Below are 26,502 nucleotides of genomic sequence, written 5' to 3'. Positions count from 1 at the left end.
TGATCACAAAATATTTAACTTAAATTTTAATTTCATAATGCTTAATTTAATAGTCTTAATTATTTGCATGATCATATTATGATTTTGTAAATTCATATATGATGGGTAAAAATTGGGATTTTTATACGATATTCAACTTTTATTGTATTCATTTTTAGATATTGTTAGTTTATCCTCAACTAAAATACTAGTATTATTCTCTTTAGACAAATCATTTCATAAATAATTTTACTCAGGTCAAATTCCTATTAGAGAATGAGTGATGTTATTAACAACCCTCATTGAAGACAAATAGAACAACTAAATGAATTATCTCAATATGATTAAGAATGAACAATTGTGTTTCGTGAATAAAATTCAAAATCGAATATTAAATCGCAATTAGTTTAAAAATTAACGTTTTTTTTCGTCAGCTAAATGTTTTAATAATGATTCCATTTATTTAAAAAATTGTCATATTTTAGATGAAGTTTTTAAAATTTAAATTATTAATCTCCTAATGCAATATCTACCCATTTTTTCGCGTCTCCTTTTGTAAAAAAATCATTGACCATAAATCCGCTATTAAAAAGTGTTATATTATTAAATGGTAATATGAAAAGTAATAAAATATCTAATCTAGACAATACTCCAACATCTTCTATAAGTAAATGATCAAAACATGAACTTTCATTCGACTTTCTTTCAATGTTAAGACTTTTTTTAACAAAATTAAAGTTAAGTTCAATATTATTGATAATAATTATGTCATGTTCTTCTACAACCATTTCTCTATATAACCAATTTTCATATCTTGGGAGCCCTCTAAAACTATTCTTTTCTGTTCTAAGTTTGATGTACTCTGCTTTGTATAATATATACTCTTCTTCTAATATCTTTGCGGAGATATTTAAAGTACATAGAGCATGCTTAATCATTTTTGCATATTCAAATCTACTTGCAAGAATTAATATTTTTGCGTTCGGAATGATAGCTTTCTGCAAAAAAGCTATCATACTTATGATATTTATTCTGTTAGTGTAGTTCATATTATTTATAATCATTGCAATCGAGTTTAAAGCCAAGAAAACTATATTCTTTTGCAATTTTGTCAAATATATTATTTTCTTTATAATATTGCAATCTATTTTTGGAAAGCTTAACAAATAACTGAATAAATCTTGTCTCTTGTTATTAAAAAAACTGTCATTTTTAAAATTGAATATTTCTTGTCTAAATAATATGCATTTTATTTCTACTCTATGGTATAAATATACGTACTTTAGCCTTTTAGAAAAAATAATAACTAATTTGTCGTTAGGACTTTTATTTTCATTTGATAAATTATAAATCAAGTTTTCAAATATTTCTCTATTAATATTTTCTATCAAAGATAAGTATGGTTGGGGGAACTTTAATGAAAGACGTCTTATTAATGTTGTTTTTTTAATATATTTATAATAATTCAATAAACAAATAATAATACAATGCTTATAAATACTTGGATCTATTCCAGGATCAGTTATTTTTAATTTTAGCTTCAAAGTATTTCCTTGAAACTTAAGTGATTGCTTAATAAAAATAACATTCAAAACAATAGCTAGTTGTCTAAAAGACATGATTTGTTTTCCATTTAATGTAAGTTGTTTGTTAAATGGTTGTATAAGTGTTATATCGCCTTTTCGAAAAATTCGGCTATTGCAAATTGCACAAACAGTCAAAACAGAATTCTCATACCTGATCACTTTGAATTCCAAATTATCTGAATTTAGTCCAGAATTCAGCTTGAGTTTATTACAATTCTGAAACAGGTTGTATTTACCTTCAAAGTTTTTATTTATTGATTCAAAATGAGCTTTTTCATGTTTTGAGGAGTATGGTAATTTTGAACTATAAATGCTTTTATCCAGATTTCTGTAATTTTCTAACAAATTATATCTTTGATGTCGAAATTTATCAAAGGTATCATTTTTTAAGAATAAATTTCGAAAGATCTTTGCATTAGGTGACTTGCTAATAGTGTTTTCTACATCTCTGAGCTTACTTGATAATTCTTTTTGGAATTCAATAGATAAATTCACTCTTTCTTCAATAAAAAACTTTTTTAAAATTTCTGATTTGAAAACTATTCCGCAAACTGGAATAGTTTTGACAATATTTATTAAGGACCTCGAAACAGTCTGATTGATCAACAAAAACATATCCAATAGTCCTTCCCAAAGATAAGGAAACACGCCATAAGAAATTGATGACTTAAGATTATTGTGATTATTATTTAGAATTGAATTCATTGTAATTAGTATCTTTAATACCCCATTAAAATCACTAATTCTTAATAAACTAGATATCCAAACCAATATTTGAGTTGACCATTCTGCAGGGTTGGAATTATTTAAAGATTTGCAAGCCAAATCTACAATTGAAGTACAAATTGGAATAACTTCATCCATTATTGGAGGAAAGTAAACACTGTAGGAGCAAGGAGAGAAAGCTGATAAGAATTTTTGATCTACAATTATAATCGATTTCATAGCATTAAAATGCATATTACACAAATTGTTCTTAAATAAGCTTTTTAAATTTATTAAATCTACTCCCCTAGTATTTTGATAAATAAAATTACTTAAAAAATTCCAAATTAACATGTTTTCAACGGTACGTTCTGCATTTGAAGTTGAATGAATAAAACATTTTTTCTTAGTAGTTTGGAAAAAGTTGCAAAAAAATTCAGTAATCTCTTCCTCTGTTAAATTCACTCCTAGAACTTTGAACATTTTAATTGAATGTTTTGGAAACAATTTTATGCATGTGTCATTCTTATATTCTATATTATTAATTATGTTAAAATAATAACTGCAAAATGAGTTATATTTAGTAATTAGTTCAATTAAATTATGATTTTTATCTTCAGGCTTTAATTTAATTCCATCTTTCTCCGTTAAAAGTACTTTTTTAATTTCAAAAGAACTAAAATATTTCTTACAATTTGGTTTTTTTGAAAAAACATTTGGAATATATTTGAAAAAACTCAATTCATGGCCTTTTGACATTCTAACTTATACATAAATCAAATTAAATTAAATTTCTGGTTATGGTTTTGTTATCCATTAAAGATTTATTTTATATTGGAATTTAAAATTTGAAATTATTGTTTGATTTTCTAAAGTTATCCGAAGGAATTATAATTTTTTCTTTATTATTTAATTGCGAGTATTTTATATTTTCTGTTGTTTATCAACATTCAAGTATAATTTAGTATTTGCTTGGAAATGATTTTGAATCAGTAAATTAAGCTTTTAAATATTAAAACAAGAGAAAATTGAATTTAAAGCAAATCTAAAAAATATTTTTCCGAAAATTCGATCCTTTGTTATAATATTAACCATTTGTAGAATAAGCAAATATACGCTCAGTATGATGCTGACAGTAGCTTATAATAAAATAAAATAAGATTTAATCATATTATGTTTCTGTAATTTCTCTTAATTTATTCTTATCTTCGTTTAATAAGTATTTTGTCTTGATAGAATTAAAGTAAATTGCAATACAAGATAATGGAAAACTTACATGACCGTCATATCCGATACATGCCAATATTTGTCCTAGAGAATGCCAATATATTCGTTCCTATATATAATTACTGCCTTCAATGAAAAAAAAAGAACGCAAAACTTACTATTGAGCCTATACTTTCAAACTTGTTTAATTGTGAAATGGTTTTATTCCTGCCTAATTCGTTTATATTAGGAGAATCTGTTGATTTCCAAATTATCAAAGTATTGTCCTCATGTAAGCTTGCAAGCTTGTAAAAGTCTGAAAATAATGCAAGTTTTGACCAAGAAATGTCTTTAATTATTCCTGCATTGTTAACAGCTATCGTTTCAACACAATTCCAAAAAATAGATTTTTTTTTGAATATATAAATATGATTACTAATTGCAACTGTAATCCCAATACCACTACTCACGTGGTATGGTATCCAATCCAAACAACATGTATAATGTTTCTCCATATTTGCGATGCCCAAATCTACAAAATGGTCGGTTTTTCTAACCTTAAGTGTCTCTAACTCCCATTCTGCTTTCATTGCCATATCGTTGCATTTGAAAATCCCAACAATACCGTTAGAGTCACATGCAGCAAAAATTAATCCATGATCCTTATCTGCAAACTTAATATTGCTGATCTTGCCTTTAAAAGGAGAAAAAGCAGTCGTAAGCTTCCAGGAACTACCATTATTAATATCGAAAAATGTACCATTTTTAAAACCAAGACCATTTTCAAAAACAAAATTATTTCTTATAATATGATATGTATCTTGATATCCTTTTCTAGTCTCTGACCAAATTGAAATGTTCTTTTGTGTGGTACCAGCCACGAATAATTGACCAAAACACTCTGGTGCCCACGAAATTCTTGAAATAGTACCAACAATACTGCTATCATAAAGAGTGGACGTCTCCACCCAAATTAATCTAAACAAATAATCGTAATTGGAGCATGTTGGAAGAAGATCAAAAATATGGAAATTTTGCTTAATATCTGCTGTTACAAGCCTATCACCTACAGAAATATGTAATAATTAAAAACTGAGTAAACTTTATCTACTCACCAGAAGAATGATAAGAAACTTCTGTGATATATTCGTTCTTTTTTATTTCATTGATAATATCACTAAAAATCATTTCTTTTGTTATTTCCGCCAAAAAAAGAAATAAAAAAAAGGTCATATACTAATTATATTTGTGTAAAGGAATTTATCTTTCTCGTGTTCATATACACTCAAAAATTATGTTACCATTTTTGATAAGGAGTTTTTTGTTGTGAAATATTGATATTGAGGGCCTGTGACCTACACTAACGTATGTAAACTTTTTTTTACTTAACATTGAATATAATTTTGTTTCAGTCTCCATGTCTAACGCACTTGTAGCTTCATCAAGGAAACAAATAGATGGTTTGAAAATAAATATTCTTGCAAATGCAAGTCTTTGCTGTTCTCCAAGCGAAAGTATTGTTGACCAGTCTTTAATGGTGTCTAAGCAATTAACTGTTCCACTTTCAGAAAGTCGATCACATAGATATTTCAGCCCAACTTCCTCAAGAATTTTCAATAGATATGAATCTAGTTCTTCCTTATTCTTATATTCATAGCCATTAGTTTTAATTGAGGGTATTTGCGGATAAAACAGTTGTTCCCTTAGCGTTGCTTGGGTACAGTAGGGTTTTTGCGGTATAAATAATAATTCACTAGAAGGTGGCCTATAAATATTTCCTGACCCATTCTTCCAAATCCCACAAATTACCTTTAAGAGTGATGATTTCCCAACGCCGGAGTCCCCTGTTATTAGGACTTTATCGCTATGTTCAATCATAAAGTTTATATTAAAAAGGAGTTTCCTGGGATATTCTTCCGGAGTATTAATCGACACACTTTCAAACTTAATTTTTGGTTCTGGCCATATTACTGATCTAATTTTTCCACGTATATTAACCGAAGATTTCCCCTGAGTGTTTGTAAATTCTAATTTAACACAATTTTTTAATGACTTAGAAGCAATTCCTGCCGGGAAATTAAGTTTAAATTCTAAAGATTTCTCCTTCATTTGTCTTGAAAACTCGCTTTCAAGATGTAAGAAATCAATTTTTCTGCTAGTTTTAGAATCATTCTCAAAACTACTAATTAATTTCTCTCCAATATTTATAGATTGAGATTCAATATAGTTATCTGCCATCGATGCAATAAAATGCCCTACTCTATCTATTGAAGAAAGTAGATTACTTATTTCTCTAAAAGTATTGACCAAAATTGAAATATCTTCAACTATACTGTTAAATGCAAGGCTACACTGATTAATTCTCCCAAGTTGGATATTTCCTGAAAAGTAGTCTCCTGAAATAACCGCAATAGGCAGAACACGTATTAGGTTTCTAAAAATACTTCCAAAGAGTCCCATTTTAGATTCAAATGATCTTTTCGTAGTTAAGTTGAGAAGCAGTGAATTTAAAATTTGCTCATGTCTTTCCATCTCGCACTGAGCTCCTCCATACATTGCAACATTTTCTGCATTTTCACCAACTCTCATAATTGAATATCTAAAATCACTTTCAAGCTTTTTTTCTTGAACTTTTAATAATATTATATTCATGCCTAATTTAGCAGTTAAAAATGTGCCAAAACAAGAATAAATAATTGCTGAAATAAACAATTTGAAATTAACATTGTATAGCAATATTGAATAAACAAAAAAGTCGAATAAGTTGTCTATACAACGACATATTAACAATAATAAATGTGATGAAAACAGTGAAATGTCCTCTCCAATTCTTTGGTCAGGGTTATCAATCATCTTATTTATTGAGAACTGATAGTAAGTTAAATCAGAATAATATTGTTTCAAAATCAAATTAGTTAGCCACATCCTTAAATCAATTTGAATTCGAATCGACATATCAGTTCTAGCACAATTAATTGCTCCGTTTATAATAAGCATTAAAAAATAGTAGAACAAAATTTTTTGAAATCTATCTTTGTTTTTGGTTTCCAATGCGCTCCAGAAACTGCCAATTAATAAAGAGAAGTAATACGAAACAATTGAAGAACCGAGAATTAACAAAAAAGTCAGTAATAATTTATATTTAGGTAGTTTTATTTTAGACAAAACACTCTTTCCATTATTTCGATTAATAGGTCTACCAATTAATTCATTTGAACCATTCGAAATAAAATATTCATAGCATAATCCCCAAACCATCTTGATAGAGCCAGTAATTCCCTGTTTGACAGCATAATCAATCTGCTTTTTTTTTGCATGTTCATATATCTCTCCTTTATTTATTTGGAGATTGGTTTTATCTCCAGAATGATTTTGATAAAAAAAACTCATTGAACCTTCTTCAATAATCAAAAATTTAAAGCTTTGAACAGTTACTATAATTTCTAAACATTTCGGAACTAAAATAGTGAAGTATGTTGAAATATATTTACAACATTCACTACAGTGCTTTCGAAAATGTAAACTATAAAAAAAAAAACTATGACAAATAATTGCGGTCTGCGAAGCTAGACAGTGGCTGAAAAATTTTTATGCAAAGAGTCTACAAACGGGTTTAAATAACTGGTCAAATTCAGATTGGATTTTGTTACACCACTCAACTATCTGTGAAGTTGACTCATTGTACTTTTTGCAATTTGCAAAGATTAGGTCAACATCGGAACGATAGTGTTCGATAGATTCATACAAATCCTGTTTTACTTTATTCATTATTGTTGATAAGTCAATCGGCTGCTCAATAAGATTATAATAGTCAGGAGCATCATTTTCATCAACCGGGTGAATAAAAGGTGCCCCATATGGAGACTCAATTAGACATTGCGTTATTTTTTTGCATATGTGTTTCCACCCTCTAGAAATAATATAACTTTCATCATCGCACAGCCTTCTAATTTGAATGGAATCTGATAAATCGCATCCTCTCTTAATGAATTTTTGGCGTTTTCGCAATGACTCTTTCATGGGTACTTCTGGTATTGCAGATAAGATATATCCATTAGAAGGATTAAATACTAACTGATTACATTTAACATCTTGAGAAATAAATGGAGTTTGATTCATACAAACAGGGACTCCATGACCAAATAAAGATATATACATATTTGAAATATTTTGAAATATTAGTGGATCAAATGGGTATGATGAGAGTGAGATTGGACTATTTAATATAATTTGGGAAATAAATATACAACATTGTTTAATATCATCAAATGTTTCTCTATTCTTGTGTTGTTTATTAGTTAATGAATTAATAAGCGGTTCAAATTCTGCATGGGCCTGTAATAAGATAAACTCATCAAGAAGGTGAGGAAAATCTCGGATTATGTCATCAAGTGCGCAGATAAAAATGCTCCACAAACTATTGATTATTTTCCAATTGTTTGAATTGTTTTTTTTATGTTTGAAACTCTCTTTAATCCCATTCCACAATATGAGATGGATTAGCGCACATGCACATAAAGTTTTTAATAAATTTTTTGGAAATATTCGAGCAGAAGCGACATTTTCTGGGCTATTTTTCTTAAAATTCCAAACATTGAATATTCCAATAATATTTATTGCTTCAGGTTTTTTATTCCCACAAGTTGAAGTGATATTTTGTTGTGAATTTGTTTGCTTATTGCATTCAGAAAATGACTCAAGAATCAAGCCATAAATAACTTCAGGAGAAATAGATTTGAATTTAATATTACTTTCTATGTCGTTCTCACTAAAAACAGCCATTGTTTCTGTAAATCCTTGAAGCGACAAGCTGAAATAACATTTTAATGCACTAAGTTGAATTATAGGTTCACTAAGTTTGTACAAAGGCATTGAAATAGAACCATGTATAGATGAGTAACTATCCCACCAAGCGTTATTATACATAAATGGAAGATCAATGAACCATAGTGGATCGAAATAAATACCGAAGTCATTTCTAAACTCATTACTTACTGGTATAAGAATATTAATAGAATGTTTTGATAATATTTTGAACAATATTACAAATATTTTAGCATCCTCAAATATATAGTTGCAACCCTTCAGCAAGCCAACTATCAGCTTACTGATTACAGAAGTAACTTTGTTAATTAAGGACGAATATTGGTCATTTGAAGGGGGCAATACTATTCTTTCTATTGCCTCAAAAATGCTGCATAATATTTCAAAATTAAATTTATCATGTGATGGGTTTGCGTACTTATCCAATAACTCTGTTAGGAAATGAACTGATTCAAAGCTGCTAGAATCCACTTCAAAATTCCACAAATATGATAGAGATTTAATTGTAAATAACAAAATCTCTAATTCATTAAAGAAAAAAACATTTGAAGTTATGTTACTTAGCTCTTTGTTTTTTTGATACCCTATCAATGAAATCAACTCAAAAATAAACTTTTTTATTAGTGAAAAAACAGCAGTTTTGATTGATTGAATACCACTTTTTATTGAAACTTGAGAAGAAAGTTTATTATGAATTTTAATTATTGATAATAGTGCTTTTTTTCTTACAAAAATATTCCAGTCAAAATGATATAGTGCGCTCATTAGTATATTAATAGACTGGAATGCTCTTTCCAGAATAGTTAAGTTATGAGCACTACAATCACCAAAAATGTATCTTTCCATCCCCAGCTGGTATGCTGCCTCAAACTGTCCTATAACATCAGTTTCATTCAAAAACTGTTGATCCCACATACTCCAGGTCTGATATCTTGAAATTTTCGCGAGCCAGTATTGTGACGAGTCTGCAATTATCCACAATAGATGAGAATTAAAATTAACCGTATTTGCCGTGCGATTCATTGAGATTTGTTCATTTTCACTAGAAATGATTTCTTTGTAATTTCTAGAAAATTGAAGTGGCTGCAACCAAATATTATCGCTATTTGATAACTTCCCTACAAAATGTTTTCTTTGTTGTAAATCGTGAAGGAGAGATAGTCTAGGAACCTCATTCACTTTAATGTTTGCATGAGTAATAGAATTCTGATTGTTCGTAACTCCTTGGGTACAGACTGAAGATGCAATAGAGGCGTTTGATACGGGTACAGAATCGCGTCTATAACCTGATTTAATTTTTTGAGTTTCAAATTTTATTTCCTGAAGAACAGGTAGTTGCGGTTCTATAGTTTCTAATTCACAATTTTTATTTTCTTCGTTTTGAACTATATAAATCAAGGTGTGCCCTGGCCAAAATTTGCCTGTTCCACCCGAAATAGGTATGTGAGATGCTAATTCAGTGCATAGCCATTCGATATCATTTACTGGCTCTGACATGTTCTCGTGATAATTTAGGAGAATTTGACAAAGTATGTTCATATATCCAAATTGCCATGAAGAAATACATCCATTCGAGGAAGCTGAATAATTCTTTTTTTTATTTGGGGCATCAAGTTGATTTAAATTGTTGAAATTATTATCAAGAGCTGACCTTTCAATGTTAATTTTATTATTTAGATGGTCAACACGTCTCTTAGTACTTTCTTGTAATTCATCTTGGAATACAGAGTCAAATAATGGACCAAAACCAAATTTTATTGGTATAGGAATTCTTCCTGTATTTCCTAATCCAAGGATTGTTATATTTGATTCCTTCAATATTATATTGTTCGGATCATGGGGCCAAAGAAAGGATGGAAGCAATTTTGTTATAGAATTAGAAAGTTGACTTCTGGAGGCACCAAAATTATAAAAACCATCAATAAATGAAAGGCAATTAAAAATTAACTTTTCAATATCGCATCTAGGGGCTATATTTCTTTTAACTTTAAATATCGATACCAATGGAATGAATGAAGAAATTCCTTCCTTAGATGTTAAATGTGGAGGCTGCAGTGGTGTTTGGTCTACCGTAAATAATGCATGATCAAGAGAAATATTTTTATTAGAAAATTGAAAAGTAGACGTAATTGTAAGATTTGGGCATCCAACTCCTTCTATCCAAGCAGATCTAAATGCAAGTAGCTCGTCTTGGATCTCATTAAGTAGATATTGTTCATGTTGAGGAAGCTGAGCTGCCGCAATTTCCTTTTTAGATCTATGAATAAACTGCTGTGAAATACAAGATGCAATATGCAGAAAAAAATGTTGGGTCGTGAAATTCCTGTGATTTTTTTTAATACAATGTTTATTAATGAAGGATTGAATAAATATGTTGAAAAATTTTGATTGTGAATTTTGTTTAATAGAAGAATCAAAATCAGAAAAGCCAAAACCAACCTTGCGCGCTTTGCTTTTTATCATCTGATTAACGTAACATTGCAAACTATGAAATACAATGTCTGATTTTAATCTAAACAGGGTTTGACATTCTCTCTGACTCCAATGAATTAGAGGAAAACTTGGTGTGCCATTTTGCTGTAGATTGATGTAAAAGTCTTTTACAGATAATGGGATATAATCATTTCCATTTTCTATGAGCAGTAAACACCTCTCTAGTGCTTCCTTCATTCTACATTTAACTAAGTCTTCTCCGCAAAGCTTCTTTGCCATTTGACGCATTAAATATCTTTTCATGCCCAACAACATCCAGCCATCTGTTGGAAGCCGTTTTAAATTTGTTATATGAATATAAGATCCAAACCAAAGGCTGGCCAAGCGATCCAATAATATTATTATTGGCATTGTAAGAGTTCTTATTTGCATTCTAAAATTGTCTTGAAAATTATTCTTTTTGTTATCAATTGCTGATGACATATTAGATATCACCTTATGGGGAAACATATCTAATGGCACAATAATTATGTTACCAATTGTATTACCAATGTCTGTTTCGCTTAAGTGAGAGTAGTAATTATTCTCTTGATAAAGTAGCGGTGATGATGCATTAGAAAGCATCTCTACTTTACCTAGTGTGTCGGAAACTCTCCCATGGCAATTGAAAAAATGTGAATGTTGATTAAAAATATAATTTGAAAAAACAATAATTATTGATTTCATTGGAAGAGTGTTATTTAGTAGTTTCTCATATCCATCCATAATTTCTACAACAAAGTTCGCAATATTGACTATTTGAGATACATCTATAGGTCTAAAAATCGTTACAGTATTTTTCCCAATAGTTTTATCTTCTCTTATATATTTTCCAATCAAAAGTGCAATATTATTTGGATAAATGTGAGGAAAAGACGTTCCTGAGTCATAGTTATACTCGAAAGTATTTTCATTAATTGTATTGGTCCTATTGACAAAACAATTCGTATTTAAAATACCAGGCATGATTGCTGAATAGCCATTTGGCACAGTACATTTAAAACTCCACGGAGAGTTCCAAAATGGTGAAGCATCTTCAGTAAGATATAGGGCTGATGAGAGAGTTGGAAACCATGGTAATTTAGAATGGGAATTTGGTATTATGGATATATTGATTGAATTGTCATTCTCAATAACATAAGTAATTGGCGATTTTGGGACATTTATCAGCAGTTCAAAGTTAACTTTGATTATTATCGAATACTTGTATTCGTTCTCATTCGTAGCATCCGTAGCTGTATTAAGCATTTTTTCATCTGATATTAAAATCAATAATCGATTTTCAATCACATTAGATTGATCAGGGTTAATTTCACCATAGTTTGATGAGATAAATCCGTACGCCATTTGAAGAGTTGCTATATCAAATACGTTGTGACCGACTATTTTGTTTGAATCTTCAAGAGTTGGTACAGGATTAATTGACCATCCTTCAAAATAATTTCCATTAACTTCAACAGATATAATATTGCAATAGAGTAAAGATGGGGTTTGAATAAAAATTTTATTAGGAAATTCAGTTTCACTTTCAAGAAATATTTCGCTACTTCCATTAATAATTTCTTCAGCATCATCAAATTTTAAATTAATGTTGTGAGCACATTTATTAAAGAAACATTTACAGCTGTTCGACAGCTCCATATTAATCAGATTTAAAATGAAAAATCACATGAATAATCCTTATAATAGATAAGATAAAATGAATGTATTTCTATTTATTAATAAACTTCGGTACCAATTTGACCGCAAGTTGTGATCTATAATTAGTTGAAATCTTCAACAAAAAATTTTAAGACATGAATCCAAATGATTAAAAAGCTTTTTACGTAATACAATTAAGAAGTATGTTAAAGTGTATTTTCTGAGACAAAGTTGTCGATCATCTTAAGTTATCGAGAACTTTTTTTTTTTAAATTTACAATGTAATTCATTTCTGATTAGCGCTATTATATGGCGCTAGTAATTATTAATTATTTTAGGCAAATACAGAAAAAGTAATTCATGAAGTAAAAACAAACACAAATCATAGTTCTTCATTTATGGATCAACTTATAGAGAGCCTCTCTCATATAGTAACACAAAATGGCAGTTTTGGCTCAACAAATTGTCTAAGTTCTCGAAGTGAAAATGCTGGTAGAGATACCACACATTCTTCTGAATCAGGATACATTATTGATATAAAAGGTAAATGCAATCAAATTAATAATTTGAGAGATGACAATTTAGTGCAATCCAGTATTTTTAATAGCAACATGAATAAAATCTGTTCTAATCGACTAAATGATTGCTTTCTGAAAAACGAAGATGAGGCAAACAACTCTGGCCATAAAATAGGAGATAGGATTGAAATCTCAGGAGGATTTCAAGAAACATTAGGATCAAATATTCTTAAAAAATTTTTAATTGATCGCGATAGATCCCATAATTTGAATATTTTACCACCAAATTTAACAAGAGAAAGTGTAATGAACAATTTTGAACAATCGGCACAACTTGACGAAAAAAAGACAGCTTCAGATATTGCTATGAAATATTCACCCGAAGATATTATTTTATCTAAGGTAAGGGGAATTTTTATGAATCGCTATAGTCGAGATTCAATACCACAAGAACAAATAGATACACTTAAAACTACTACAAAAAAGAAAAACAAAGTAAACGGACCGATGGAAAGACTAATCAGCAATTTTGATATGGAGGCTGCATATAAAGATATGGAGGCTGCATTTTCAGAGGCAATAGATGATTGTTACGCAAGATTTTTTACAAATCTTCCCGTAAATTTACTTGAGGATGCAATTCATTTATACTTTCAAATACAGGCTGCTTATTGGTGGTACGAGGATATGTGGTACGACAAATATTCACATGTTCTACCAAAACTTTCTTTGCGAGTCTTTGGACAATTTGTTGCTGAAGATTGTCCAATTTTACGACATTTCGTTTCATCTCCTGAAGAGCATGACAAATTTCTTTTAAATTGGAAGCGATATTGCAAGACAATACCTCTAAGAGGAGTAATTTTAATTAACAAGGAGTTTACTAAGTGCGTGTTAGTAAAACCGTGGAATGGTAACAGGTTTATGTTTCCTAGAGGGAAAATGGATGAAATGGAGGAGGATAGTTTGTGCGCAATCCGCGAGGCATACGAAGAGCTTGGAATAGACGTGACTAAACACCTCAACGATTCAATTTATATTGAGAAACAAGTAGAAGAGCAAACAATAAAGTTGTTTCTTATACCCGGAATTGATGAAAATACTCCATTAGAACCAAAAAAAAGAAAGGAAATTTCAGAAATAAGATGGTTTAGTTTTACGTCACTCCCAAACTGGCATGCTAATCAATCACTTAGACATAGAAAACCCAAGAATTCTGACAATTTTTCGCATGCTGATGGAAATCTAAATTGCATCTCGAATGATTATATTTCTTGTATTGATAGGCAAGATATTCATAATAGTGAAGACGAAGATTTGATCGGGAGTAGCGAAAAAGTTCATGAAAACTTGGAATCAATTATTGAGAAGCCGGACTCGAATCAATTTTTTAGAGTTTCACATTTCACGCGTAATTTACGTGGCTGGATTGAAGTTTTAAAGAGAATACCGCTTTATAATCCAAGTAATCCTGGCGGAATAATTCCAAATTTGCCAAAGAATCTAAACCCAGCAGTGATTAGAAGACTACAGAATGCGGACCTTGGGGGGCCACCCTTATCTAGCCTTCCTTTGTTCGTAAGAGTTAAATTTAATGCTAATGAGAGAAGAGGGCAACCTTCATCTACATCTCAAATTTACTCTCAAAATAAGAAGAAGCCAAAGCCATATTTTTCCGATGCCACAAAAGATAAAAGGACGTTTGGCACAAAAGCAGGTTCCGGCTGGGATGTTGAATCTATGTTTGCACTGAATGAGCAAAAATTTGGGGTAAAATCAACGTTTTCACTGGACGAATACACAATTCCTCTCCCGAAAATAAGGCAGAAGAAATAGTTTGTTAATCATAATCTAGTTTTAATTTTTTTAATGATTCGGAAATTGTTTCTATTCTTTAAAATACCGCTACATGCATATACCGCTCCTCCCCACAAATACTGTATTTTCAATAAATGCGGAAATTTATAGCAAAGAGTTTACCAAAATAACAATTCTTTGATACCTGAGAGAATTCTATTTGGAAAATTAATATTCTTTCTGCTCGGGTTATTGAATATAATGTATATCAAAGAGCTCAAAATATGCGGGTTTAAGACATATAGGGATGAAACAACTATATCATTCCATCCTGGATGTAACTGCATTGTAGGCCTAAATGGTAGTGGAAAATCCAATATCCTTGCAGCAATACAGTTTTTACTCTCTGATTCATTTGGAAATACTCTGGTTGAAAGACGTGCGCTTTTACATGAAGGCCTTGGCCCACAAGCAACAGAGGCGTATGTTGAATTGTCGCTTGATAATATTGGTCGTCGTCTCTCTATGTACGATGAAGATGTTGTTACTATTAAAAGGATTTTTCGTAGCTCTAGTCAGAAAAACGAATGGCAGGTAATGGGGAAAAATATTTCGAAGAAGGACTTTGATTCAATTTTAGAAAGTTGCGGTATATCCAGGAATAATCCATATTTCATAGTTCGGCAGGGAAAGGTAGCAGAGCTTGCAACTATGTCTGATGCCTCTAGATTGAGATTATTGAAGGAGATTGCAGGTACTAGAACATATGATGAAAGGAGAGATGAAAGCATCAGATTGCTGCTAGAAACTGAAACGAGAAAAATTAAAGTTGACTCTGTATTCGATGATATACAAAAACGAATTGAAGTATTGAAAGATGAGCAAAAAGAGTTTAAAGCTTTTTTAAATCTGGATAGGAGAAGGAGAAATCTTGAGTTTTTGCTTAATGAATATGAATGGGAAGAAGCAAGTAAAGGAGAGCAGGAATATTTTGAGAAGTTGTCAAAATCACGTGAAAGGCTCAGTTCCGTTGAGAGAAATTTGAACTTAATTAGTTCGAGCATACAATCGTTAATCGAGTCCCAAAAAAACCTAGATATACAGCTTGAAGAGTTGGAACATAAAAAAAAAGAGATTCAAAATAAAATTTCTCACTATTCAGCTTCTATAAATGATTTAAACCTTGAACAAGATACGCATGAAAGCCATCAAAGAATCTTATATTTATCTAATCTTGAAAATGAGACAAAAAGCAAGATATTGGCAATTGAAACTTCAATTAAAGATGAAAAGGAATTAATGTATAAATATAAAATAAAATATAATTCCATTTTAAAAGAAAAAGATATGCTCAGCCAACAAGAATCGAGCTTGATTTCAAAAAATAATGAAATGGAGTTTTCTACTATTTCTGAAAAAAGATCTGTAATAAATAGAAAAATAGAGCTTCATAATATAGAAAAAGAAAAGTTAAGCTCACATTTATGTTCAATAAAAAAGTCCCTTGCTGAAAAGCAGGACGAATTAAGGGTTTTAGATTCGAATATTTTGAAATGGAAAGAAGATCAATTTAAAAGCCAAAAAAATCTCGACTCTATAATTGAGAAGATCCGAGTAAATATAGAAGAGCAGCAAATGGCTCTTGAAAAGAAACACGAAATAAACAAGTCTTTATATGAAAAAGAAAACCAACAAAGTATAATATCAAGCAGAATTCTGGAATTGGAGAATTATATTGGTTCAAGAGCAAAACATTCAGTAAAAATGGGATTAAATCTTGCACGTGAATACTGTGAAAAAAACAATCTGTCGTGGGGAGGTTTAGACAATGATGAGGGAATAAATGAGACACTTGTTTTTGGTACTGTTTTGGAAGTTATTAGTGTTGATGATATCTATACCACTGCAGTTGAAGTTGCTGCAGGAAATAATATTCATAATTTAATTGTGAAGGATAAGGAGATTGCCACAAAAATCGTTTCTCATATTAAAGCATTTAATGGACACAGGAACGATATCAAGTATCGCACAAATTATTCAATTGTACTGAGCCCTATTGATGATATAAAACAATTAAATAAAAGCCATTCTAAATATGACATCGGTTCTGAAAAGAATGCAATTTCAATGATTGATATTATTCAATTCGATGAAAAAGTGAGGCCAGTAATTGAGCAGATATTTGGAAATTATGTCATTGTTGAGAGCTTAGATAATGCGAAGCATTTGGTTGACAAATATAATGTGAATTGCATAACTTTAGATGGAGATGAATGGGATAACAAAGGCTGCGTCAGAGGAGGATATCGCAATATAAATCTTCCAGGAGCTCAACAAAACAGCATTATTATTTGTTCAAGACAACTGAAAAATCTAATTCATGAGAATTCAATATTGCGTTCAGAAATTTATAACATCAAAAGTAAGATAAAAGAAATAGAAGATCGAGTATTTGAGTTAAGCCATGATAGAGAAGAATATCTTAGTACTCGGGAGAGATTTATATCACAAATTTCAAAATCAAAGGAAATGATTCATTTATCCGAGAGCAAAAAAAGAAATATTCAATCGATTATTATTAAGGTTAAAGAAGAAGAAGAAAAAGCAGTTAGAAGTACTGACACTGTTCAAAATTATATTGTTGCGTTGAAAAGCGAACTTTCATGCGAATCCCTTTCTAATGGACTGACTCTAGATGAGGAAAATTTGCTGAAGGAAATAATTTCGAAAATACGAACACTTGAATATTACGAAATTCCAAAAGTGGAAAGGGAGATTTCTGATCTTTGTAATGATATTGATAAGCATGAAGTCCACTTGAACACACTTTTTGAAGAGTTATACCGTATTCAGGAAGAAAAACAAGAAGAGGATAATATGAAACTAAATTGTGATAACTTTGAAACAAATGGGCTGCTAATGGAGTATAATAAGTTACTTGAAGAATCAAAAGAATTCTTTAATGAAATAATAAATAAGGTTGAATCTACAAAAAAAAAGTCAATAGAAATTGAAGAGCTTAAGCGTTCAAGAATGCAGGAAGAAAGTTTAGCTCTAAATTCCAGAAATGAATTGATTTCTCTTGTTTCAAGTCTACAAAAAAAGTACGATAAATTTCGACAGGCTAAAGAAATCGCTTTGCATGAGAGGACCAAGTACTCAGACTCTCAAAATGTTATTTCTGAGATAAATATTCCCAAGGAAAAAAGTAAGGTTTATCAAGAACTTCAAATCGTACAAAAGAAATTATCGGAAGACTACAGATCTATTAACAGAAAGGTTATATCAGAGTTGGATCAATTCATTCAAGAGTACACAGATCTATCGGATCGTCACAAGGAATTAAACTCCGCTATGAGTTCCATTCAGCTATTAATTGAAACTCTAGACATTCAAAAAGAAAAAACCTTACTAAAAACTTTTGAAGAAATCAACTTTTATTTCAACCAGGTATTTAGGGAACTAATTCCCAACGGAGATGCAAAGCTTATTCTAAGACTATCCAGTGATGCCAGAAGCATAGCAGATGAAAACGATGATAACACAAATAAGAAACCATCTTATAAAAAAAATAGCTCAATTAACAATAAGTATTTAAATAATACCATGGCTAAAGAAAGTGATTCAACTCTTTTGGGAATAGGAATTAGAGTTACTTTTCATGTGGGGAGCAACTCTCAAATTAATTCAACAAATACACAGAAAAAACCTAATGGCCAAGCTGGAAATTACTATTCTCTTAACCAACTTAGCGGAGGCCAAAAAACTTTAGTTGCATTAGCATTCTTATTCGCACTGCACAGGGCAGATCCCGCGCCCATGTATCTTTTGGATGAAGTAGATGCTGCACTTGATGACCAGTATCGTTGGTCAGTCGCAAACTTGATAAAAAAACAATCCATTTCAACACAATTTATTGTTACAACATTCAGGCCCCAGATTCTTCAGGTTGCGGATAAATATTTTCAGGTATCTCAAGTAAATAGATCTAGCTTTGTGAGCGAAATTTCTAAGCAACAAGCTCTGGAATTACAACAGGAGCAATATCAACAAAAGAAGTCACATGAGTTGATATCTGATGACTGAATTATACTTTAAAAATATGCGTGTTGGCTATTTATAGTTTAATATTATATTTAATATATTATCGCAATGCTCCCTTTCTAATATTCTTTTCTTCTCTGCAAATTCAACCTCTCTTGAATACAATGCAATTGCATGAGAAAATAACCTTTTGCTTTCTATTGATTCAAAAACGGTGTTTTCGCTTTGTTTGTTTATTTCTTCTAATCTTTTAGAGAGTTTTTCAGAAGGGATTACACCTGAAATGGGATGTTCTTTAACATGCCTAGATAGGCCATCAAGCTCCTTAACTACGGCCTTAAGTCCTTTCTCTTTTTCATTGTTTAGCTCCCTTAATCTTCTTAAAACATGATCTTGCGTAAAATTTGGATATTTTTTGCTAAAATCAGCTTTCAACCCAAAATAAGGTAGAAGTGGGTAAACTCCTTTAAATGAATCTTCGTACATTCTATCAATTCCCAACTTAAGCATTAGAACTTCCTCATCAACTTTACATGCAGAATATAGTAATTTTTCAAAATTTTCTTGGTCAATCGCTAAGTTGTCAATGACTTCTTTTTGCGCTCTTACAATTTTATCTTTAAAACCACCGTTTGAAAAGATGATTTCAGAATAATTTGAAAATTCAATAGAATTAATATCAATTGGAATATTTATTGATGATACCAAGTTACTAAATTCCATCAAAATTGGGTGAAGTTCATTGGAAATGGATACTAACAAATTTTTTATTTCTTCGTTATCCAACTTTCGATTTGAAATTTCTTTCTTATTATTTTTCGTAATATACCATACCCCTCCAATTACCACTCCAATTAAACCTAAAGTTGACAAAAACCTATTCTTATCCGTAAATAAATCATTTTTCATTCATAAAATTTAATTTAAAAATTATACATATAAAATTGAGCGCAAATTGTTCATAAGTTCGTTAATCCCTTGGAATTAATGAAAACTCAAAGTGTTCGTTTTGCAATATTCAATATAGATCGCAACGCACTAATTTGTTTAATTTAATAAGTTTAATGAGCTTTTAGATACAAATTCAATGAAAAATTTCTTTTGGCACTTCAAATCAGGTATTTTTGAAGCCTTTATTGACATGCGGCAAAACTCATTAATCATAGTCTAATTAAATGGTAATGAAGATTATCAATACTTATTCGAAGAATATTTGTGATTGTAAATTCCTTTTTTTAAATTTAAGATATTAAGTTAGGGTATTTTTCTTACAGGAACACAACTAATAGAAAAATAATAGTAACGATATACATAAATAGTTCAATAATTTTAGTAAATTTGATTTCTCACTTGAATATTATTTCTATTATTTAAGGACTGGATTTAACAGAAGGATCTAAGTTAAAGGGTTTTTTTCCAAACCATATATTCCTTTTAAATATTAAATTGAATCATTGTACTTAGGGATAGATTGACTTAAAAATCGTTGTAAGCATTGAAGAGTGCTTTAATAAAAAGATAATTATTTTACTAGTAGTTAATAATATTTATACAATTCCTATAAAAAAAGTCCATAATAAGATAATTTTTTTAAATTTTAAAACCTAAGTAATGTTTAGTCAAATCTTTATATTTAAAAATTTTTTTAAATACTTTTTTTGCTCCCCACCTATTTTCTTACCTTTTGTTAGAGCAATATTAAATTGTTAAAAGATTAAAGAAATAAGATTCTTATCATATAACAATTCATTGACTCAATATATTTATTATTATACATTTTATTATTGATTATTTAATAAATTATTTTTATTTCTGATATTCACATCGGTTTTGTAATGTGTGGAGTTTCAGCAATTTTTATTTTAGATATAAATGGGAAGCCAATAATAGGAAGGAACTATAAAGGCGATATTTCAGAAAGTGGAGTTTTAGATGCTTTTCAACAACATGTTATAGAACAGGAAGAATCTTGCATTAAACCAATTTTCTCTTCAAAAATGATTACATATTGTTGGATTAAATACAACAACTTGTATTTGGTATTACTTTCGAGAAAAAATTCAAATGCAATCATGATGATAACGTTTCTATATAAGTTAATTGAAATTTTAAAAGATTATTTCAAGGTTTTGGAGGAAGAAAGTATAAGAGATAACTTCGTAGTAATATATGAATTATTGGATGAGATAATGGACAACGGCTTTCCTCAGATAACAGAAGTCAAAGTTTTGCGTGAATATATAAAAAATGAAGCACATGAACTTTCAGCAGCATCCGTATTGGTGCAAAGTAGAAATAGCTCTTCATCTATAAAGCCACCTTCTGCATTATCGAATGTAATTTCTTGGAGACCAGAAGGAATAAAACATAAAAAGAATGAAATATTTCTAGATGTAATTGAGAAAGTAAATATGATAATTGGTTCTAGTGGGGATGTAATAAATAGTGAGATTGTTGGAACATTAACAATGAAAAGCTACCTTTCTGGTATGCCAGAACTTAAGCTCGGATTAAATGATAGACTCGGCGATGCTTCCATTTCTACTAGCAATGCTAATCGTAATTCAGCCTCTAGTTCAAATAGAAACTCCATATTGAAAAATAAATCAGTTGAGATAGAGGATATCAAGTTTCATCAATGCGTAAGACTTGCGAGATTTGAGAGCGATAGGACGATTTCTTTTATCCCTCCCGATGGACAATTTGAATTAATGAGCTACAGATTAACTCCATCATCTAATTTAAAGCCACTATTTAAGGTTGATGTAAATATTGAAAATATCAGTGCTACTCGTATAAAGTATGTTATCAAAGTTAAAGGCCAATATAAAGCAAGAAGTGTTGCAAAGAATACAGAAATTCAAATCCCAGTTCCGAGTGATGTTATAATACCTACTTTTAAAACATCAATGGGTACAGTCAAATATTCTCCTGAGCGTGATTTAATAGTATGGAATATTAAGACATTCTCTGGGCAGAAGGAATTTACAATGACCGCAATTTTCGATATTCCATCCATCATCAATGAGACAAATACAAGCAAACGTCCAGTAACAGTTGGCTTCGAAATTCCGTATTTCACAATTTCAGGTCTTACTATAAGATACTTGAAAATCACAGAGAAGAGCGGATATCAAGCTCTTCCATGGGTGAGATACATAACGCAGAATGGAAATTACGAAATAAGAATGCCATGAACATGGTAGAATTGGTTTAGACAATTTAAACTAGATTATAATTAATTTTGATTATTTACAAGCTAATTTTAATTCATACAAATAGTCTTTAACGAAAATGAGGTATATAATACCATATATATTAAACATATGGGTTTGCAAACGACAAATTATAGTTAGCTCGGGTCATTTTCATTAATTTTCAAATCTTTGTTATTGTAGTAAGTACTAGAATTCTGTACAATAGATTAATCCGCTTACGTACCAGAAAATCTGAGTAATTAATATTTTTTTTTTAGCGCGCGCCTGTAATATCTCTTAACACGCGTATAAAGCGGTTGAATATTATTAATAAAATAATGTAGCAAGAGAATATTATACATTAATTGCCAACTTAACCCGGCATTATTGGTTAATAGTTAATTTCGACGAATAATTACAAACATTTCCAAATTCTTCAGCTAATAATATTGATTGAATTAAGATTTATAGACTGAAATTTTTTATTTGCTTCTTACCAATTATTCATTTTTTTGGTATATTAAACAAGTAGATAATTGAGAATAATTAATTAAAAGTTTATTTTGGAGAAAAAACCGGCATTAAATGCTTGTAAAGAGAAATTACTAACTTATATATATACATAAATATATATATATATATATATATATATTTATGTATATATTTGCAATACAGATATATGCATTTATGCTAACTTCGCTGCCAAACTGATTTATATTCAATTATAGTATAATAAAGGTTTTTAACTAATTTTTTGAATGACACCACAACCTTCATCTACTACAATATCAGGAACTGCGAATGGTTCTAATAATGATATTGACGTAGACTCAATAATAGCCAAGCTATTAGAGGTGCGTGGTTCTCGTCCGGGGAAGCCAGTTCAACTTACAGAGAAAGAGATACGCGGAATATGTATTAAATCTCGTGAGATATTTATGAGCCAACCTACTTTACTTGAATTAGATGCACCTATTAAAATATGTGGAGACATACATGGACAATACTATGACTTACTTAGACTTTTTGAGTACGGTGGTTTCCCACCAGACACTAATTATTTGTTTCTTGGAGATTATGTAGATAGAGGTAAACAGAGCTTGGAAACTATATGCCTTTTGTTTGCATACAAAATAAAATATCCGGAGAATTTTTTCTTATTGAGAGGAAATCATGAGTGTGCATCTATCAATCGAATTTATGGATTCTACGATGAATGTAAAAGAAGGTATAATGTAAAGCTTTGGAAGACTTTTACAGATTGTTTTAATTGCTTACCCGTTGCTGCCATAATTGATGAGAAGATTCTTTGTATGCATGGCGGACTTTCTCCTGAATTACATAAATTGGATCAAATAAGAAAGATTGAAAGGCCTACAGATGTTCCAGACACGGGCTTGCTTTGCGATCTGTTGTGGTCTGATCCTGAAAAGGATGTAAGAGGATGGGGAGAAAATGATAGGGGTGTATCATTCACATTTGGTCACGATGTGGTTGAGAAATTTCTGAGAGATCATGATATGGATCTTATCTGCAGAGCCCATCAAGTGGTAGAGGATGGATATGAATTTTTTGCCAAACGACAGTTGGTCACCCTTTTTTCTGCCCCTAATTACTGTGGAGAATTTGATAATGCAGGTGCAATGATGTCTGTTGATGAAACGTTAATGTGTTCTTTCCAGATTTTAAAGCCTGTAGAGAAAAAGAAACTTAAACCGTAATGAATGCTCAAAAGTATTATGAAATATATTTTTGTATAGTTAAATTTCTAAGTTCCATTTAGTGAGGACAGTAAGAATTACAAATCTCGAAGTCTGATTTAAAAATATTAAGCCGCATTAATTTAATTGATTTATTGCAAATTATAATTAGAAATGTTAGTCAAATTTGTTTGAATTGGCCCTCAGCTAATCTGAACAATTGACATTAGAAATTCATTAGACAACCATTTTTTTTTCCGAACAGAGCTGTTATTGACTGATTATTTCAGTGTGTTCTGATTTCACACATCTTTAACTCTTTTCGCGTTTAAAAAAACAATAATTTATAAATACGAATGATCTACACTAATACTGCTTGGCTCAAATGATGATTCTATTTTTTGTTGAAAGTTGTAATTTTGCATTAACTAAAATTAATTAAGCCAAATTGGTTATTTGCATGTAAAACCTCTACCGGCTTAAAAATTGAATTGAAGGCGCCATCAATACAAGTATTCTCGCAAAAAGTTCATTATGCAATTGCCCTCTTCAAGAACTTTGAGTATTGAAACTTTGGTACATAAGTTGTTTTTAAATTGCACATGGTGATCATATAAATTTTCATGTCTCTTTGGGCTAATAAATTTGAACCAAAAACGGCACAGGAGCTGTTAGTGAACAAACACAAAATAATAGAGGTAAAAAGTTTTTTAGAAAATTCATTTATATCAGCTAACTCAATTAATGGTTCAAAAAAAAATATTTTGATCATTTTCGGTCCTAATGGTGCAGGGAAAACAACAATTTTGCGTTGCCTATGTAATAATAATATTAAAATCCTCGAATGGGACCCTCCAACGATAATTAATGAAGGACTTGGAGCAAGCTTTTATCGTTTTATTTTTAATTCTGTATTTTTTTCTAAGTCAAATTTGAATGAAAAGGTTTTAGTGCTAATTAAGGATCTTCCATTTACATTATTACAACATAATACACAAGTATTGATTGAAATAAGACATTTTTTATCAAAAATTATTCTTAATGACTCTTCTATCATACCAATTGTATTTATAGCAGGCGAGGATAGAAATAGTAGGCAATTCTTGAAATCAATACTCCCTGGAGAGCTTGATATTTATACTGAAAATTCTACAGACAAAAAGCTTGCTAAGCAAATCAAGATTGTAAGGGTAAATCCATTTCCATCAACTGTAGTAAAATCTAGGTTGAAGCATATTTTAAACATTAAAAAAATATTCGTTGGAGTGGGTGAAGGTAATTTAATAGAAGAAATTGTTCAAACTTCTAATGGTGACTTATTTCATGCAATTTCACAGCTTCAATTCTACTTTGAAGGAAACCAAGATATTTTTGTGAAAAATAACTTAAGGGACTTGACAGCCAATACAGAATTTTTCTTATCTGGGAAAAAACGCAGTAATCACCTGAATTATCGTGACAAGCCTTACCAAACTCCGAATTCAACTCTTAGTAATTTTGGTAAAGAACCTGTGTACAATATATTTAGAACAATAGGGAAAATATTGTATAACAAGCGTGAAGAAAACACAAACAAACTTAGACTAGAATCCCTACAAAACGCATGTACAAAACGTACAAAAATTGATTCAGAATTTTTGAATGCCTGGAATAATAGAGCTGGATTAGTAGAATATATTAATAATGAGAATAATTTGCATTGTGCGTATTATTGTGAAGGCTTTAAAGACATAAATGAGCATTTTTTAAATATTCATATTACTCAACAAGATTTCTTAAAAGGAAAGCTAACATTTGACATAGAAGAGCTATTGCTTTATTCAGGATTAGAGGATAGCTCATTAATTTTATTGCTTCAGGAGAATTACATTCCATTTATTGGTAACTGCGCTGATATCATTATGTGCTCCGATATTTTTACTTGGTCAGATGTTTATACTAGTGACTTAAATTCCGAAAACTTCTTCTCGTCAATTTCAGCATCTTGCATTGCGAGAACCATATTATTTTTCAATTCAAAGCCATTAAATCCATGCTCACCAGATTGTCAAATACAAAGCGATTTAAAAGTAGGATTTTCAAAGAATAACTTTTCGCTTTGGAAGAAACAGGAAGATTTACAAAATAAAAGATTAAAAATTAGCAATTTAGTCGAAAAACCAAAGAAAGCTACATTTAAATGGCATCCAAAGAAACCTGCTTTAAAATCATTCATTTCCAATTTAGAGCACTTGAAAGAAGATTATAAAATCTTAATAGGAAAATGCTTGCCTTTTTTTACGGCAAGAGATAATTACATGAATTTGTTTTTCAGCAACACCATATTTACGGAAGTATTTCCATATTTGAGTTGCTTTTTTGCAGTAAAACATAATAGCTTTTCTCAGAATAATACTATAAATAATGAACTAATTAATTTTATAGTAAATTGGAATAAATACAGCAAGTATATTCCTATACCACAAATAAACTCGATAAACAGCGCAGGCGTAGGTTTGGAGAATGGCTCAAAGTTATATCACTATGATAGTAGTTTTAATACATCTTATTGCGAATATTTAAGCGATGAACAATTAGTAAGTATTTTAGAAACATTTGATGTAGAAAATCTCCAAAGTAATCCAACAATAAACAACTGCTTTGAATCTAGAAATTCAAACTATAGCAATAACAACACAATTAATTTAGCCAGCTCTTCTGATGAGTCAATAGACGATTATTCTGAATAACTAGTTTGTATTATTGAACGGCTGCAAATAATTTTTGTATACGCGGTATTATTTTCTTAATACTCGAAAAGATAAATTATTTCTTGTGCAGATTCGTAAATAAT

The 26,502-nt window shown here is 30.1% G+C and overlaps 10 protein-coding genes across 10 annotated transcripts; 5 read left to right on the top strand and 5 right to left on the bottom strand.

Annotated features, from left to right (window-relative positions):
* Positions 1 to 488: 488 nt before the first annotated feature.
* Positions 489 to 3,029, bottom strand: cgd7_2750 (uncharacterized low complexity protein; the record flags this gene model as incomplete). The annotated part of the gene is made up of 1 exon (XM_628442.1): positions 489 to 3,029. One exon carries the CDS (start codon positions 3,027 to 3,029, stop codon positions 489 to 491), a length of 2,541 nt encoding a protein of 846 aa, XP_628444.1.
* A 596-nt stretch (positions 3,030 to 3,625) lies between these two features.
* Positions 3,626 to 4,561, bottom strand: cgd7_2740 (WD40 protein; the record flags this gene model as incomplete). The annotated part of the gene is made up of 1 exon (XM_628441.1): positions 3,626 to 4,561. A coding segment is annotated over one exon (936 nt), but the record flags the coding sequence as incomplete, so codon positions are not given.
* Positions 4,562 to 4,751: 190 nt separating this feature from the next.
* Positions 4,752 to 6,866, bottom strand: cgd7_2730 (ABC transporter with ATpase domain plus 3 transmembrane regions; the record flags this gene model as incomplete). The annotated part of the gene is made up of 1 exon (XM_628440.1): positions 4,752 to 6,866. One exon carries the CDS (start codon positions 6,864 to 6,866, stop codon positions 4,752 to 4,754), a length of 2,115 nt encoding a protein of 704 aa, XP_628442.1.
* A 198-nt stretch (positions 6,867 to 7,064) lies between these two features.
* Positions 7,065 to 12,413, bottom strand: cgd7_2720 (FALZ protein; the record flags this gene model as incomplete). Its single annotated transcript, XM_001388352.1, has 1 exon — positions 7,065 to 12,413. One exon carries the CDS (start codon positions 12,411 to 12,413, stop codon positions 7,065 to 7,067), a length of 5,349 nt encoding a protein of 1,782 aa, XP_001388389.1.
* Positions 12,414 to 12,811: 398 nt separating this feature from the next.
* Positions 12,812 to 14,767, top strand: cgd7_2710 (ataxin2 related nudix domain protein (RNA processing phosphatase/ATpase domain); the record flags this gene model as incomplete). Its single annotated transcript, XM_628439.1, has 1 exon — positions 12,812 to 14,767. One exon carries the CDS (start codon positions 12,812 to 12,814, stop codon positions 14,765 to 14,767), a length of 1,956 nt encoding a protein of 651 aa, XP_628441.1.
* A 132-nt stretch (positions 14,768 to 14,899) lies between these two features.
* Positions 14,900 to 18,814, top strand: cgd7_2700 (SMC3'SMC type chromosomal ABC ATpase'; the record flags this gene model as incomplete). Its single annotated transcript, XM_628438.1, has 1 exon — positions 14,900 to 18,814. A coding segment is annotated over one exon (3,915 nt), but the record flags the coding sequence as incomplete, so codon positions are not given.
* A 27-nt stretch (positions 18,815 to 18,841) lies between these two features.
* cgd7_2690 (conserved hypothetical protein) lies at positions 18,842 to 19,681 on the bottom strand (the record flags this gene model as incomplete). The annotated part of the gene is made up of 1 exon (XM_628437.1): positions 18,842 to 19,681. One exon carries the CDS (start codon positions 19,679 to 19,681, stop codon positions 18,842 to 18,844), a length of 840 nt encoding a protein of 279 aa, XP_628439.1.
* A 926-nt stretch (positions 19,682 to 20,607) lies between these two features.
* On the top strand, positions 20,608 to 21,969 carry cgd7_2680 (clathrin assembly protein; the record flags this gene model as incomplete). Its single annotated transcript, XM_628436.1, has 1 exon — positions 20,608 to 21,969. The coding sequence occupies one exon, from the start codon at positions 20,608 to 20,610 to the stop codon at positions 21,967 to 21,969; it is 1,362 nt and encodes a 453-aa protein (XP_628438.1).
* Positions 21,970 to 22,727: 758 nt separating this feature from the next.
* cgd7_2670 (serine/threonine protein phosphatase, putative) lies at positions 22,728 to 23,690 on the top strand (the record flags this gene model as incomplete). The annotated part of the gene is made up of 1 exon (XM_001388351.1): positions 22,728 to 23,690. The coding sequence occupies one exon, from the start codon at positions 22,728 to 22,730 to the stop codon at positions 23,688 to 23,690; it is 963 nt and encodes a 320-aa protein (XP_001388388.1).
* Positions 23,691 to 24,292: 602 nt separating this feature from the next.
* cgd7_2660 (RAD24/Rf-C activator 1 AAA+ ATpase) lies at positions 24,293 to 26,398 on the top strand (the record flags this gene model as incomplete). The annotated part of the gene is made up of 1 exon (XM_628435.1): positions 24,293 to 26,398. The coding sequence occupies one exon, from the start codon at positions 24,293 to 24,295 to the stop codon at positions 26,396 to 26,398; it is 2,106 nt and encodes a 701-aa protein (XP_628437.1).
* Between the last annotated feature and the right edge of the window lie 104 nt (positions 26,399 to 26,502).

The sequence above is a fragment of the Cryptosporidium parvum genome, chromosome 7 (assembly GCF_000165345.1).
Source record: "Cryptosporidium parvum Iowa II chromosome 7, whole genome shotgun sequence".
Taxonomy (NCBI): domain Eukaryota; phylum Apicomplexa; class Conoidasida; order Eucoccidiorida; family Cryptosporidiidae; genus Cryptosporidium; species Cryptosporidium parvum.
This window is presented reverse-complemented; position numbering and strand designations above follow the sequence as displayed.